Source organism: Stegostoma tigrinum, chromosome 15 (genome assembly GCF_030684315.1).
Source record: "Stegostoma tigrinum isolate sSteTig4 chromosome 15, sSteTig4.hap1, whole genome shotgun sequence".
NCBI classification, from domain to species: domain Eukaryota; kingdom Metazoa; phylum Chordata; class Chondrichthyes; order Orectolobiformes; family Stegostomatidae; genus Stegostoma; species Stegostoma tigrinum.
Genome location: NC_081368.1, coordinates 65,878,275 through 65,892,198, shown reverse-complemented (window position 1 = coordinate 65,892,198; position 13,924 = coordinate 65,878,275). Strand labels below are relative to the sequence as shown.

The following is a 13,924-nucleotide window of genomic DNA, read 5'->3' as shown; positions in this document are numbered from 1 at the left end:
ACCATGTTGACAAAACTGTGTGAAAGACATGCACTGTCCCAGGATTTATTAACAGAGGCGTCAAGCACTATTGTGAACAGGTTATTCTGTAGCTTTATAAATCACTGGTTTGGCCACAACAGTAACATTGGGCCTAATTCAGGCATTGGGAAGAATACCAAAACTTAAGAGGATGCAGGGGAGATTTACGAGAGTGGTACCAGGGTTGCTTGTGGAGAGACTAGAGAAGCCCAGATTATTTTCGTCAGGCTACAAAAGGTCAGAGGAATACTTAGTAGATGTCTTCAACATGACAAGAGAAACAAGAAAGATGGTCTGTAACAAAGGGCACTGATTTCAGATAATTGATACAGTAACCGGGGGCAATGATTAGAATGTATTATCCAGAATGGGCTGTTGTGATGTCCAGTAGACTGCCTGAAATTGTCGTAGAAGCAGATTCATTAACAGCTGTTGAAGGGGAATTGCATAATTCTTGAAAGGGAAAAATACACAGGAAAATAGTGAAAGAAATGGGGGAGTGGGAATAGTTCTTTCACACATCACAGCTGGGCGAATGTGCTCATTGCCTCCTGTATGATTCAGTGATTTGTTAAACATGAAAACTCTTGCATTGTTGTCCAGTTTCAGAGGAGCAGCTGAGTCTTTGTGACATTCCATTATTTTAAGCTAGCTGTCATTTTACAGCCAATCTTTATGTCATGTTACATTAGTATAATTTATATTTGTTAATCTTTCTGGCTTTAGAACCCAGATATGCTTTTAGCAATTTGTTTGCCTCTTGCAAACATTGTTTTGGATGCAATTTAGCGATTGCTACTGATAAAATCATTGTGATTTTTGATCCTCTCTCATTGTACCGAACACAAGTGGAATAATCAGTGCAATGATACTGCAAACTAGCTCATCTATAAAACCTGCTGACAAGCCCACCACTTCAACTATGCCACCCTTATGAATGAGCTCTGTTTTGCCTGCCCTGAGTCACAGCCCATTCTCTACAACATTTCCTGATTAAGTAGTCATGGCAGCCAATAGCTAGTCCCACTGCGCAATATTTAGCGATCATACAGCAGACTAGAAGTTAAACTGATTTTCATTCATACAAAATAATCCAGCGTTCTCCCAAGGGCTGTGAAAATTCTTAAAACAAAGCATCAGCCTGACGATTGCTGTCTTGTAAAGCCACAGTTGAACCTGTGTCCACTCTTTGAGTCACTAAATTTAAAATTTCTCCTACCCTTTGTTTGAAAAATTACTTTCTGACCCTGCCCGTGATTGGCTATTTTCCAATTTGTGTCCCCTGGTTCTTGATTACCACTGGGGGAGATCGCTTCTCCGTGGATCTACTCTATTAATGTGTTCTAACAATTTAAAAAACCTTCAATCAGACCACTCCTGAATGGCCTCCACTCAAGGGAATACAAGCAACATTGATGCAATTTCACCTCATAATTCAACCCTTGAAATACCCAACTTAATTCAGGTGAAATCATGTCACACCTTCTCCTGAGATGATTTCAAACTAAATACAGCCTTTCAGATGGTATCTGATCAAAGATGTACACAACTGAAACATAATTGCCTCCGCTTTAGATAAATCCAGATGTGCCCATTGCCTTTTTAATCGATTTTCATATTTGTCTACTTGCATTATTTTAGTGACCACATTGCTATTGACATCCTTATGAGAATTAATTACTTGTATGGAGGGAATTATCACATTTCATTTTCCTTCTCTTTTTTCGCCAAGCCAAGATTCATTATCACCTTCTAAATGTGCAAAAATCATTGAAATTTCATGGGATATGTGAAAGGAACAACAAATACAGACAGTAAACATCAAAATGTAGAACTCTGCTCCACAGCAGCCATGTTTGAATCTACTGCCTGAGAGCTCATTTATTTCAATCCTGAATGTTGTTCCATTAACCTTTTGTAGGTTTTGCTCGGCCACATTATCCCTTTTAAGGATTGCCACTTATTGGAATGTCTTTATCATTTACTCCAGCCATTTCTGAAGAAATATAGAGAAGAGTTATACTGGAATAATAGCTTTAATTTACCATCAGAGAGCAGAACCAGCGAGCCTAATAAACTGAAACAACATTTGCCTTGAAAAGCTTGTTGCTGATATTCGTGATGAATGCTTAATGTGCTTGAATGTTTTTTTTTCTGTGACTTTTCTTTTGTATTTCATGTATTCACCAACCTAATTTCTGGCCTGTACAACATCCCATTAAACATATCTTCATACATTGACCTGCTGCCCCTCTTTACCATGCTCGCCTATTCAAATGGTGAGTGAATGTTGAGATCAGTTTGACCCTAACCCCGCTGCCCATAAAAGGATTGAGAAACATAGGGCACTGATTGAAGCTGTATTGTGATATGTGAGGTGAACATTTCTTCTTCACACAGTGAGTGGTTCGAGGATGGAATTGTAATGCCTGGAAGTATGATGGTGGTAGGTTGAAATGAGGCATTCGTACAAGCATTGGATGATTATTTAAATTGAAACAAGGTGCAGGATTATGGAACAGGAGAAAGGGCACGTGAACAAAATGCTCAAAAAGCATGATGGGCTAAATGGCATCTGTCTGCATTGTAATAATGCTGTGACTCTTTAATTCTTCAGCACAGGTCAGTCAAACATGGGTTGGCTCCAGTTGTCATCTCAGAAATGAGCGGCATTTGTCAAGCCCACTAGAATTTACACGGCAAGCAAAGAGAGGTTAGGCAGCGCTCCATTAGACCCTCACTATCCCCCTCAGTGATGTCACTGCTGGATGACTGCAGGCATTGATGGGATATCCGAGACATTACTTCTAGTTGTCCTTTAATTTCTGCTTCTCCTCCTCAGGTTCTCTAACTGGTGGCAGCAGGAGACGTATTTCCTGCAAGGACTTAGGACATGGAGACTGTGAAGGCTGGCTGTGGAAGAAGAAAGATGCCAAAGGATACTTCACTCAGAAATGGAAGAAATATTGGTTTATTCTGAAAGAAGCTTCACTCTATTGGTACACAAATCAAAATGTAAGGGACACGCTCCTTTCTTTGCTTTTGTAGTGTCTCAGGGAGAGTCAACGAAATTAAAGGATGTCACTGTGCATCGAAGCCTTTATCATTGGCATTCAAAGGTGGCTGCATTGTCCCAGCTTTCTATCTCTTAAGCAGAATGATGAAAATATGGAGCAAATGCTTGGAACTCCCTGCATCACTTTGAGCAAGGGCCTTGACACGTTACCAATATTTCCCAATTTTCCCAAAGATACTAGAATTCCAAGCACCGTAAGGTGACAATTTTGAAGTGGATGTGGAAAGCCAGGAATTTCCCTGACTCACATTCACTGCCTGGAGGATGAAAATGTTTCCCGTTAATTCTGTTTCTGTTTCTACCAATGATGCCTAACCTGCAAAAATCTTTGAGCATTTCCTGCCCTTATTTCAAATTTTCAGCATCTGCCGAGTTTGCTTCTTTATTACTTTGCAAGCCACTTGTTGCACACAGCCCCTACCACCGGTTTAAAGTTTTGCTGCCGATTTTGTGATAATTTGAGTAAAAAGAAAATGCCAATCCTTTTCGTTTTTAATGAGCAATTTAATTTACTCTCAGTAACAATGGCTCGCTTTGTCATCTAACTGCTGTACAGAGGACAAGACGATGCTGTAAGCTTTGTGTTACTCAGCAGTGTACTACCAGAATTCTTCAGCAATATCTGACAGCTCGATTTTTTTAAAAAAATTGAATGCCTTCAGTGTACAGATAATGCATTTTTTTAAAGAAAACTGACAACAGTGGTAGTTTATAAGTCTGCAGAAGTTGGTCTTATGCTATGCGTTTGAGTTATTGAATTGCCGTCTTGGTTGCTGTGCCTGGGCAAAGATACATGCTCAGAGCAATTATCAGTAAAGCTGACAGTATAATTGCTTTTCAAAACCTATCTGGAGCTTGTGATTTTGGCCTGCTCTTCAGTTGTGTGGCTTTTACTGCAGCACTTACTGCACTGGGACCGTTATCTTCCTTGCTACTTTGTCTACCCTCCATCCCTCAAAGACAGAGCTGTATTTTGTCTCGGGTCAAGAATAATGCTACTTCTCATGATTAGCGTTTTGATTAATCTGCACTGCCCATCCTACATGCCTGCCAAGTGATGAAGACTTCACTGCACTGAGTGTCAGCACCGGAAGTAAGATAGGAGGCAGTTTTAAAAAGTCACAGGGTGCTGTAATGGGCAAGGGATGAGGAAGGGTTTTGTGAAAGAACTGAGGCGGTCAGAAATTTTGCCTGCAGCTGAAACAGCCAATCAAAGCAGTTAGGAAGTGATAATGGGATGCAGAAAATCGCAGAGGTGGGATGGTTTTCTTGAAAGAATTTATAAGTGAGAACAAAAATTTTAAGTTCAGTTTGCAGTTATGGAATAGGTAGTGGCTGAGATTGGCTAAAAAGCATTAAATGATAACCAGTCAAATTGAGAACTGTTTTCTAAAGTTCGTGCTCCAGCTATTTTGACAGAAACAGCTATGTTTATTCACTGGTTCACACCTCATCACAGTGTAATGTGTGCAAGAACAAACATCAGTAAATAACACCTCTTGTGTAAGTTCTTTCTCATCACCTCAGTATCCTCTGACTGCTCTTTCTCCTCAATTATGCACAAATTTATGGATCTGCTGTGATTTATTAGATTCTTTTTGAGAAAAGGGCTTCTTGATATTTCTTCAGCATTGTCTCATTCTCTGGTATAACAGAGATAGCAAAACAGAAAATGCTGCATTCATCTATAAGATCCTGTTCTTGAACAAAAACACAAACAAGATGGCCATCACCTACAACAGGGATATGGCATCCTCAGAAATTTAATATGTTGTGTGCTCTTTAATGACAAACACAATACGATGACAATGAAAGAACAATACTATGGATGCTGTAAATCAGGAAGAAACCATAAAGAATGCAGGAGAAACTCAGCAGGTCTGGCAGCATCTGTGGAGAGAGAAGCAAGTATAATGTTTCAATTCCAGTATGACTCTTCTTCAGAACACCAAACTACTGTTCTCTAGATTCAGTGAACAAGACTTTGGGATGAGACTTTGGCAAAAGCTTCAATGGCAGTAGGAGTTGCTGGATTAAAAGATAAATGTGTAGTGGAATTTCAGCAGAAATTGTGAAGATCCTTTCTGCAAGTGGAAGAGATGTTTCTCATGAACTGATACAAGATCCTGAAAGTCAGGTTGTTTCAGTTGGCAAGTTATCTGGAAAGCACATTTCCTGTCAGAGCTAGGAAAGTAGAAATAATGGAAGTCCTAGAACAGCATTTGGGTTTAATAAGAAATAGGGGAGAGACCAGATATTGCAAATAGTGAGATACCAGATACAGTTGATATTGAGGTACAATTAATGCAGGTTAAGCAAACGGGATGAATGAAGAAGCTTAAAAAAGCAGAGAGATGTGAGGAAAGAGCATTGAAACTTACTTTAAAAGTACAGGAAATGGAAACAAGAAGTCTAGAAATTGAATTGTCAGGGGGAAGGAAAAGAGCGTAAACTGAAATTAATACAGTTAAGAGCCCAGAACAAAGAGGTTTTTGATGGGGAAAACCCTTAGCCTAATCTAACGTTGTTAGGAAATTTTGTTAATGCAAAACCTTGCCAAAATTTGAGAAGAAAGATGAAGAGATATTCTTCAGTTCAAATGAGAAAATAACAAGCTAAATGTTAGATTGGTCGAAGGAAAAGTGGACAATTCCCATGCTGAGCAAGTTCATGGAAATTTATGTTTCCCTGTCAGACGAGGTTTCTGAGGATTATGATAATAAATGAAACAGCCATTCCAGGAACAGATGTTTACGTTCCTGAGGCATACAGGCAAAAGTTTTGAAATTTAGGTCAACACCCGAGGTTTTCTTTTACATTCATTTGTGGATTGTGGGCGTCACTGGCTGGGTCCACCATTTCTTGACCATCTCTAGTTGCACTTTAGAGATGATGATGAGCTACCTTTTTGAACCGCTGCAGCCCACCTACTGTGCGTTGACTCATAATGCCATGAGAGAGGGAATTCCAGCATTTTGACCCAGCGACAGTGAAGGAATTGCAATATATTCCCAAGCCAGGATGGTGAGTGGCTCGGAGCGGAACTTGAAGGTGATAGTGTTTCAAAAAACCTGTTGCCCTTGTCCTCCTAGATGGAAGTGGTTGTGGGTTTGAAAGGTGCTGCCTGAGGATCTTTGGTGAATGCAGCAGTGCGTGTTGTAGATAGAACACACTTATGCTACTGAGCATGGGTAACGGAAGGAGTTGCTGCTTGTGGATGTGGTGCCACTCAAGCAGGCTGCTTTGTCTTGGACGGTGTCAAACTTCTTGAATGTTATTAGAGCTGCACTCATCCAGGCAAGTGGGGAGTATTCCGTCACACCCCTGACTTGAGCCTTGGAGATGATGGACAGGCTTTGGGGACTCAGGAGGTGTGTTATTTGCCACAGTATTTCTAGCCTCTGACCTGCTCTTGTAGCCACTGTACTTACGTATTGAGTCCAGATGAGCCCCTGATCAATGATATATCCCAGGTTGTTGATAGTGGGGGATTCAGTGATGGTAGCACCATTGAATGTCAAGGGGCCGTGGTTAGATTTTCTCTTATTGGTGATGGTGCTTAGCCTGGCATTTGTGTGGCACAAATGTTACATGTTACTTGCCACTTGTTAGCCCAGTCCTGGATATTGCCCAGATTTCACTACATTTGAACATGGACTGCTTCAGTACCCGATGAGTTGCGAATGGTGCTGAACATTGCGCAGTCATAGCTGAACATCCCCACTTCTGACCTTATGATGGCGGGAAGGTCATTGATGAAGCAGCTGAAGATGGTTGGGCCTCGGACACTGCCCTGAGGAACTCCTGCAGAGATGTCCTGGAGCTGAGATGACCTCTAACGACCATGACTTTTGTCGAATTTGAAAGGATTAAACAAAGTAATTTTAATATGTGCATATAAGCATGAGGATCAAGAACCACCAATGGCATTCTCGGTGATAGCATTTTCCCAGAAGAATTTCAAAATTCCCTACTTTTTGTGATAAGAGCCCTTTAGAAGACCATTGGATCGCAACTGCTAGACAGGCAGCAGTAACGGCTGACCATCATGAGCTGATTCATAAAACTAAACCATCTTTTCCATCATCCTCATAGATTTAAAATGGACTGACAGCAGGAGGGTGAAATGGAAGCAAGTAACCAATGTAAGGAATGGACATCTGGCAATGCACCACAGAGTAGAAAGGGAAGTACTGAGGATTATGGGTGAAAGCTGAAGTGTTTCAGTTGTAATAAAATGAGACACATTTGTTCAGAATGGTGGAAGTTGTGAGAAAAACTCACATTTGGGCTGCTAACAGTGAGCCTGAAAATGGAACTTAAATAGGAAACGTTGTGGATTAAAGTGTGGTTTTAGCTATGACGATGAGACCAGAGGAAAACACTGCTGTAAGTACAGAGGAAGTGAATAAGGTGGTCGAGAAATAAAGGGTTTTTTTGTCAATAGAAAAGATAATCCTTTTGTCCCAAAACAATGCATCTCAACACATAACATTAACGGACAGTATAACTACGCAAATGCTTTCACTGCAGATGGGCTTAGTTCTTCCTTCAGAAAAAGGTCATTGAAAGCCAAAATGTGAAGAAACACCACAAGTGGAGAATGTCTACTGATTCCACTGTGCAAAGTGCATTTAGGGTGTGACTTGTTGGTTAGACCAGAGATAGTAGGAGTAGTTAAAGACTTACACCTGATTTGGTTGGAGCGAACGTTAAATGTTTGCTCAGAAGCTCTGAGTGAGGTTATAGAAGCAGGAACAGTTGCAAGGACAGGTTGTAGGCATATTTCCATCATGCCTGGTGACGAGATTAGTGGCTAAACAAAGTCCAGTGCCAGAAGTCAAAGTAATATCATAGGCAGATGTTAGACTAGCTGAAACTTTCCTTTAGTGGAGAGGGTAATTCAAAGGAAGTATTTAACATCTTTTCATGAATTGAGGCTCAGGAAGCAGATCCAGAGCTAAGTAAGTTATCACAGACAACTTGGGCTGAAGCTGAATCTGATGGTGTTCCAGATGGTTGTTATATTAAAGATGGATTTCTGATGAGGAAGTGGAGACCCCAACAGACCTGCCGATGAAGAATGGGCAGTTAGTTCATCAGATAATGGCACTGCCCAGAAACCATAAGGGGATGTTTTGAGTAGCATATGAAATTCCTATGGCAGGACATTTAGGAATACGGAAAACTCAGGCATCAGTAATCAGGAATTTTACTTGGCCAAGACTTCACAAATATGTTGTACAATTCCATAAAATGTGTCATACATCTCGGGTAGTAGGTAAACTTCAAAATGTCATCAAAACAACACCTTAAAAAACCAGAGATAGTGGGAACTGCAGATGCTGGAGAATCTGAGATAACAAGGTGTCGAGCTGGATGAACACAGCAGGCCAAGCAGCATCAGAGGAGCAGGAAAACCGACGTTTTGGGTCTGGATCCTTCTTCAGAAATATGAGAGGGGAAGGGGATTCTGAAATAAATAGAGAGGTGGGGAGGCAGATTGAAGATGGATAAGGGAGAAGATAGGTGGATAGGAGACAGACAGGTCAAAGAGGTAGGGATGGCGCCAGTAAAGGTGAGTGTAGGTGGAGAGTTTGTAAGGGGATAGGTCAGTCCAGGGAAGATGGACAGGTCAAGGAGGTGGGATAAGCCTGGTACGTAGGAGATGGAGGTGAGGCTTGAGGTGGGAGGAGTGGATTCTGTCCTCCCACCTCAAGTCTTTCCACCCATTCACCCACTCCTTGTGGCACTATGGTAGTCTCCAGTCCAGAAGTTGAAGGTTCACGATCCACTCAAAGAATAGTTAGCCATGGAAAGGATACCACATGATGTGGTTCACCAGCCTTGGTATCCTCTCATTATTGCCCAGAAAGAGGGCCTGAAGGTCTGTTTTATGAAGGCAGCGTTCAAGTCTAACCTGCTGCAGACATATGTCACTGCGTTTCTGAACAAGTTGGTTAAAAAAAAACAAGCAAAATGCTGCAGATGGTGCAAATGTGAAGTCAAGATGAAAGTTCTGGAGAAATTCAACAAATGTGGCAACATTTGTGGAGAGAGAAGCAGGTGTAACTTTTTGAGTCTAGTAGGTTCTTCTTCAGAACTCTGCTTCTCTCTCCACAGGTGCTGCCAGATCTCCTGAGTTTCTCCAGCACTTTGTTTAAATTGCAGCCTTTGAATCTTCTTCTGTATGCTTGTAACACACATACCCCTTTTTCCAATGCACTTATGTTGTGTTTTTATATGGCTCTCAGTTGCATGGCACCTTGAACAACACACAGTGCCTCATCAGTAGATTTGTTTCCATGTCTTGATATATTCGTCATTGCTTTTCATCATCATTATTATTATTATCATCATTTTTGAGAAAATAATTTCCTACATCCAGAAGCCGATAGACAGAACAAGGCCATGTGAGTTTCTGTAGTTGTAATTGGCAAGATTAGGTTGTTTATACTACAACTTCATCAGTAACGATATTCACTTCAATGGGTAATACTCTTGCGCCTCAGTAAGGGTGGCACCTAGCAGGTATAAGGGCTGACGTCCCTGATTGTCTGCAGATGCTAAATTATAACTCACAAGGTTAGAACACACTGCTTGGCTGTGTTTTACTGAGATTGACTTCATTTGCCTCAGTACACTAATACCTTGTTGATTTAATTTCCAATTAGTTTCGACAATGCTTCAATGTTGTGGTTTATCATTGGACTGTTGGAGCAAATGAAACAAACAAATATGGAGCAAATGGCATTTTAAGAATGAATTTTACATGCATTAATATATATTGATAAGGACTTGTAAACAGCATGTCCTTGCTGTGTGTATCATCATACTGCTCAGTTTGATTTCTGTAGAACCTCTGTTTAATCTAGATGCTTCACTGGAATTGAATTGAAACCAGGCTGTTTCTTACATTCCTTGCCATAATTTTAATCAAAACAGCATCTACTGCATTGTTTCAGCCTTATAGTTACAGTACTGGTTATTGATTCAGACTACACTTTTTAAGAAAAATCTTAAATTACAATTCATGATTTTTGAAATTGATGGAACATACACATTTTGTGATGATGAATTGACAGCCTTGTTAGCCCCATTATAAAAATATGAATTACCAGAATACTGAGCATTGTTTGACAATGCCTGCACTGAGAGTTTGCAGTTTGACCATGACAATAAACTTGCCCCTTGTAAGTGTACAGCTATGAAGCAAACTCTCTGAAAAGCCATGTAGAAAAAGGTGGGCTTCTGCATGGACATGCTGTATCCACACTCTCAATTCGAGTTGTTTTTTGCTACTACTGCATCATCCAGTGTCAAATCAGATGAAGGCCCAGATCTTCCAATTAAAAGATATTAATGTCAGCAATGTACCCTGAAAAACACGTCAGTATCCCTCAGACGTCACAATGCGTCCCTATTCTTCCCTTCCCTTGTTCAGACCCCTGAGATCTAATGATGCCCTAGACCTCAGTGTACAGGGCACATCTCAAATCTGAGGGCAGTACAAGTCACTGCAGGATATATTCAAGAGCTTGAAATGATAAAAGTCTACACCACCATTGGCTGGCAGAGTGGATGGATTAGTGCCTAGTTACATTTAGTGCAGAGAAATGTGAAGCGATTCATTTTGGTAGAAGAATGCAGAGAGACAATTTAAAATAAAGACACAGTCATAAAATTGGTGCAGGGGAAAAGACGTGACTGTATTTGTGCATATTTTTCTTTACACTATATTATCAAAAGGGATCTGACAGGTTGAGGAGTGATTAGTAAAGCACGCAGGATCCCAGGCTTTATGCATAGGAGCATAGAGTACAAAATCAATGAGATTGAGCCTGGACGAGAATATTGTATCCTGTTCTGGGCAGCCTTTTAGCAGAGAGAGTGCAGAAAAGAGTCGAGAGGCTAGATTCCAGGATAACAAGGTGATGGCCTCACAGTATTATCGTTGGACTGTTAATCCAGAAACTCAGCAAATGCCCAGTACAATTACAGCACTGTCATTTACCTGGAAATTGCCCAGGTATGGTTTGTACACAAAATGCAAGACAAATTCAACCTAGCTAATTACCACCCATCGGTCTACTCTCATCAGTAAATTGAAGAAAGGTATCGTCAACAGTGCTATCACACAGTACCTGCTCAACAATAACCTGCTCAGTGACGCCCAGTCTGGGTTCCGTCAGGGCCACTCAGCTGCTGACCTCATTGCAACCTTGGTTCAAACATGGATAAAAGAGCTGAATTCTGAGGTGAGAGTGACAGCCTTGATGTCAAGGGCTATGTTCAACCGAGTGTGGCATCAAGCATCCCTGACAAAACTAGAATCATTAGGTATCAGGAGACAAACTCTCCACTGGTTGGAGTCAAACCTAGCACAGAGGAAGATGGTTGCGTTTGTTAGAGGTCAGTCATCTCAGCTCCAGGACATCACTGCAGGAGTTCTTCAGGGCAGTGTCCTAGGCCCAATCATCTTCAGCTGCTTCATCAATGACATTCCCTCCGTCATAAAGTCAGAAGTGAGGATGTTTGTTGATAATTGCACAATGTTCAACATCATTCGTGACTCCTCAGATACTGAAGCAGTCCATGTTCAAATGCATCAAGACCTGGACAATATCTAGATGTGTGCTGACAAGTGACAAGTAACATGCATGACACACGAATGCCAAACATTTACCGTCTCCAGTAAGAGACTGTCTAACCTCCGCCTCTAAACATTCAATGGTGTTAACAACACTGAGTTCCCCCACTGTCAGCATTCTAGGGTTATTATTGATCAGAAACTCAACTCAACTCATCATATAAATACAGTGGTTGTAAGATCAGGTCAGAGGGTAAGGATAACACAGCGAGTAACTCACCTCCTGACTCCCCAAAGCCAGTCCACCATCTACAAATCACAAGTCAGGAATGTGATGGAATACTCCCCATTTGACTGGATGAGTGCAGCTCCAATAACACTCAAGAAAGTTGACACCATCCAGGACAATGCAGCCCGCCTGATTGACATCGTAACCACAAGCAGCAACCCCTTCCATCACCAATGCTGAGTAGCAACAATGAGTACGATCTGCAAGATGCACAACCGAAATTCATCAAAGATCCTTAGACAGCACCAAAGGACCACTTCCATCGAGAAGGACAAGCGCAGCAGATATATGGAACACCACCAAATTCAAGTTCCCCTCCAAGCCACTAACCATTCTGAATGGGAATATATTGCCCTACCTTCACTGACCCGAAACGTCAATTTTCCTTTCCTCGGATATTGCCTGGCCTGCTGTACTTCTCCACACTGTATTATCTCTTCCTTCCCTTGACTCTGTTGGTGGGAAAACATCCAACATAGTCTAGGCCCGAAACTTCAGCCTTCTTGCTCCTCTGATGCTGCTTGGCCTGCTGTGTTCATCCAGCTCTGCACCCGGTTATCTCAGATTCTCCAGCATCTGCAATTCCTACTATCTTTCATAATCAAAGACTCTCCCACCTTAGTTATACTTTCTTCTACCTTCTTCCATTGGGCAATTGGTAGAAAATTGTTGGTTGGTTCACCGAGCTGGCTGGTTTTCATGCAAACATTTCATCCCCCTTCGAGGCAACATCTTCATTGCTCACCAGCCACCATTGAAGCGCCATTGTTCTGTTCCATTCTGAATTTATACGGTCCAGTCTGTCTTGGTGAGTCATTCTGTTTCTGGTTTTGCTAAATAGGTGGTATGTAAATGGGGTCTATTTCATCATGTTTGTTCATGGTTCCAGTGGTTGAAAACCAAGCTTCCAGGAACGCTTGTGCATGTCTTTGTTTTGCTTGTCCTAGTACTGCTATGTTGTCCTAATTAAACTGATGTCCTTCTTTGTCTAAATGCTTGCAGAAAACCTGCCGGCCCAGTGAACCAACCAACAGCTCCAGCCACAATCCAAGCTATAGATCTTTTTTAAAACATTGGGAGGTACAAAAGTTTGGAAACACATGCCAACAGATTTAAGGACAGCTCCTTCCCTGCTGTTATCAGACTTATGAACTCTTGGGGTCTTTGCTTGTTCTTGACCCTGTAGCAGGGTACACCCAGTGGCTCATGCAAGGTTGTTAACTGTGACTACGGAAGTGAACAGGCTATCCTTGAGCAGCCCTAGGCCGTGAGAACTCAGTGTCAGATTGCATCACAAGCAGCAACAGTAAACCTGAGTGTAGCACACTCAGGCCTGCCCTCCCCATGGCTGATCCTAACTCTATCCAGCCTCACACCACGCACTGCTATCTAAGCTGATGACTGAGATCGTGAGATCCAGTGATGGCACTTGCCTATCTGTGGCATGAGCTTCCTTTATCTCTCTCTGCCACATGGCTACATTGAGGCTGGCCATGTACCAGAGCTTGGGCGGTGTCTGAAAGCATAAAAGTAGGAGGCGAATATCAGGGTGAGGAAGGGTGGGACTGCAAGAGCTCCAAGATGATCAGGGTGGCATGGGTGCCCCAGTGGTTAGCACTGCTGCCTTACAGTGCCAGGGACATGGGTTCAATTGCAGCCTTGAGGGACTGTCTGTGTGGAGTTTGCACATTCTCCCAGTGTCTGAGTGAGCTTCCTCTGGGTGCTCCAGTTTCCTCCCACAGTCCAAAGATGTGCAGCTTATGTGGACTAGCCATGCTAAATTGCTCATATGATCCATGCATATGGAACAGGCTGGTTGAATTAGCCTTTGGGAATGGTGGGTTACAGTTACAGGATAGGGGAGTGGATCAGGTTGATGCTGGGTCAGGTTGATATGGACTTAATAGGCCAAATGGCCTGCTTCCACACTGTCAGTATTCTATGAAGG

The 13,924-nt window shown here is 41.9% G+C and overlaps 1 protein-coding gene across 5 annotated transcripts in view; it reads left to right on the top strand.

Moving 5' to 3' along the window:
* The window catches only part of si:ch211-26b3.4 (connector enhancer of kinase suppressor of ras 2), a 554,826-nt gene that overhangs the window by 474,218 nt on the left and 66,684 nt on the right, over positions 1 to 13,924 (top strand). For all 5 annotated transcript variants that reach the window (XR_007248946.2, XM_048544970.2, XM_048544968.2 and 2 more), the window contains one exon: positions 2,864 to 3,036. Coding sequence is in view for 4 of the 5 variants with exons in the window: in XM_048544970.2 (XP_048400927.1) it covers positions 2,864 to 3,036 (173 nt within the window). In the remaining variant the exon portion in view is untranslated. The remainder of the gene's footprint in view (positions 1 to 2,863; positions 3,037 to 13,924) is intronic.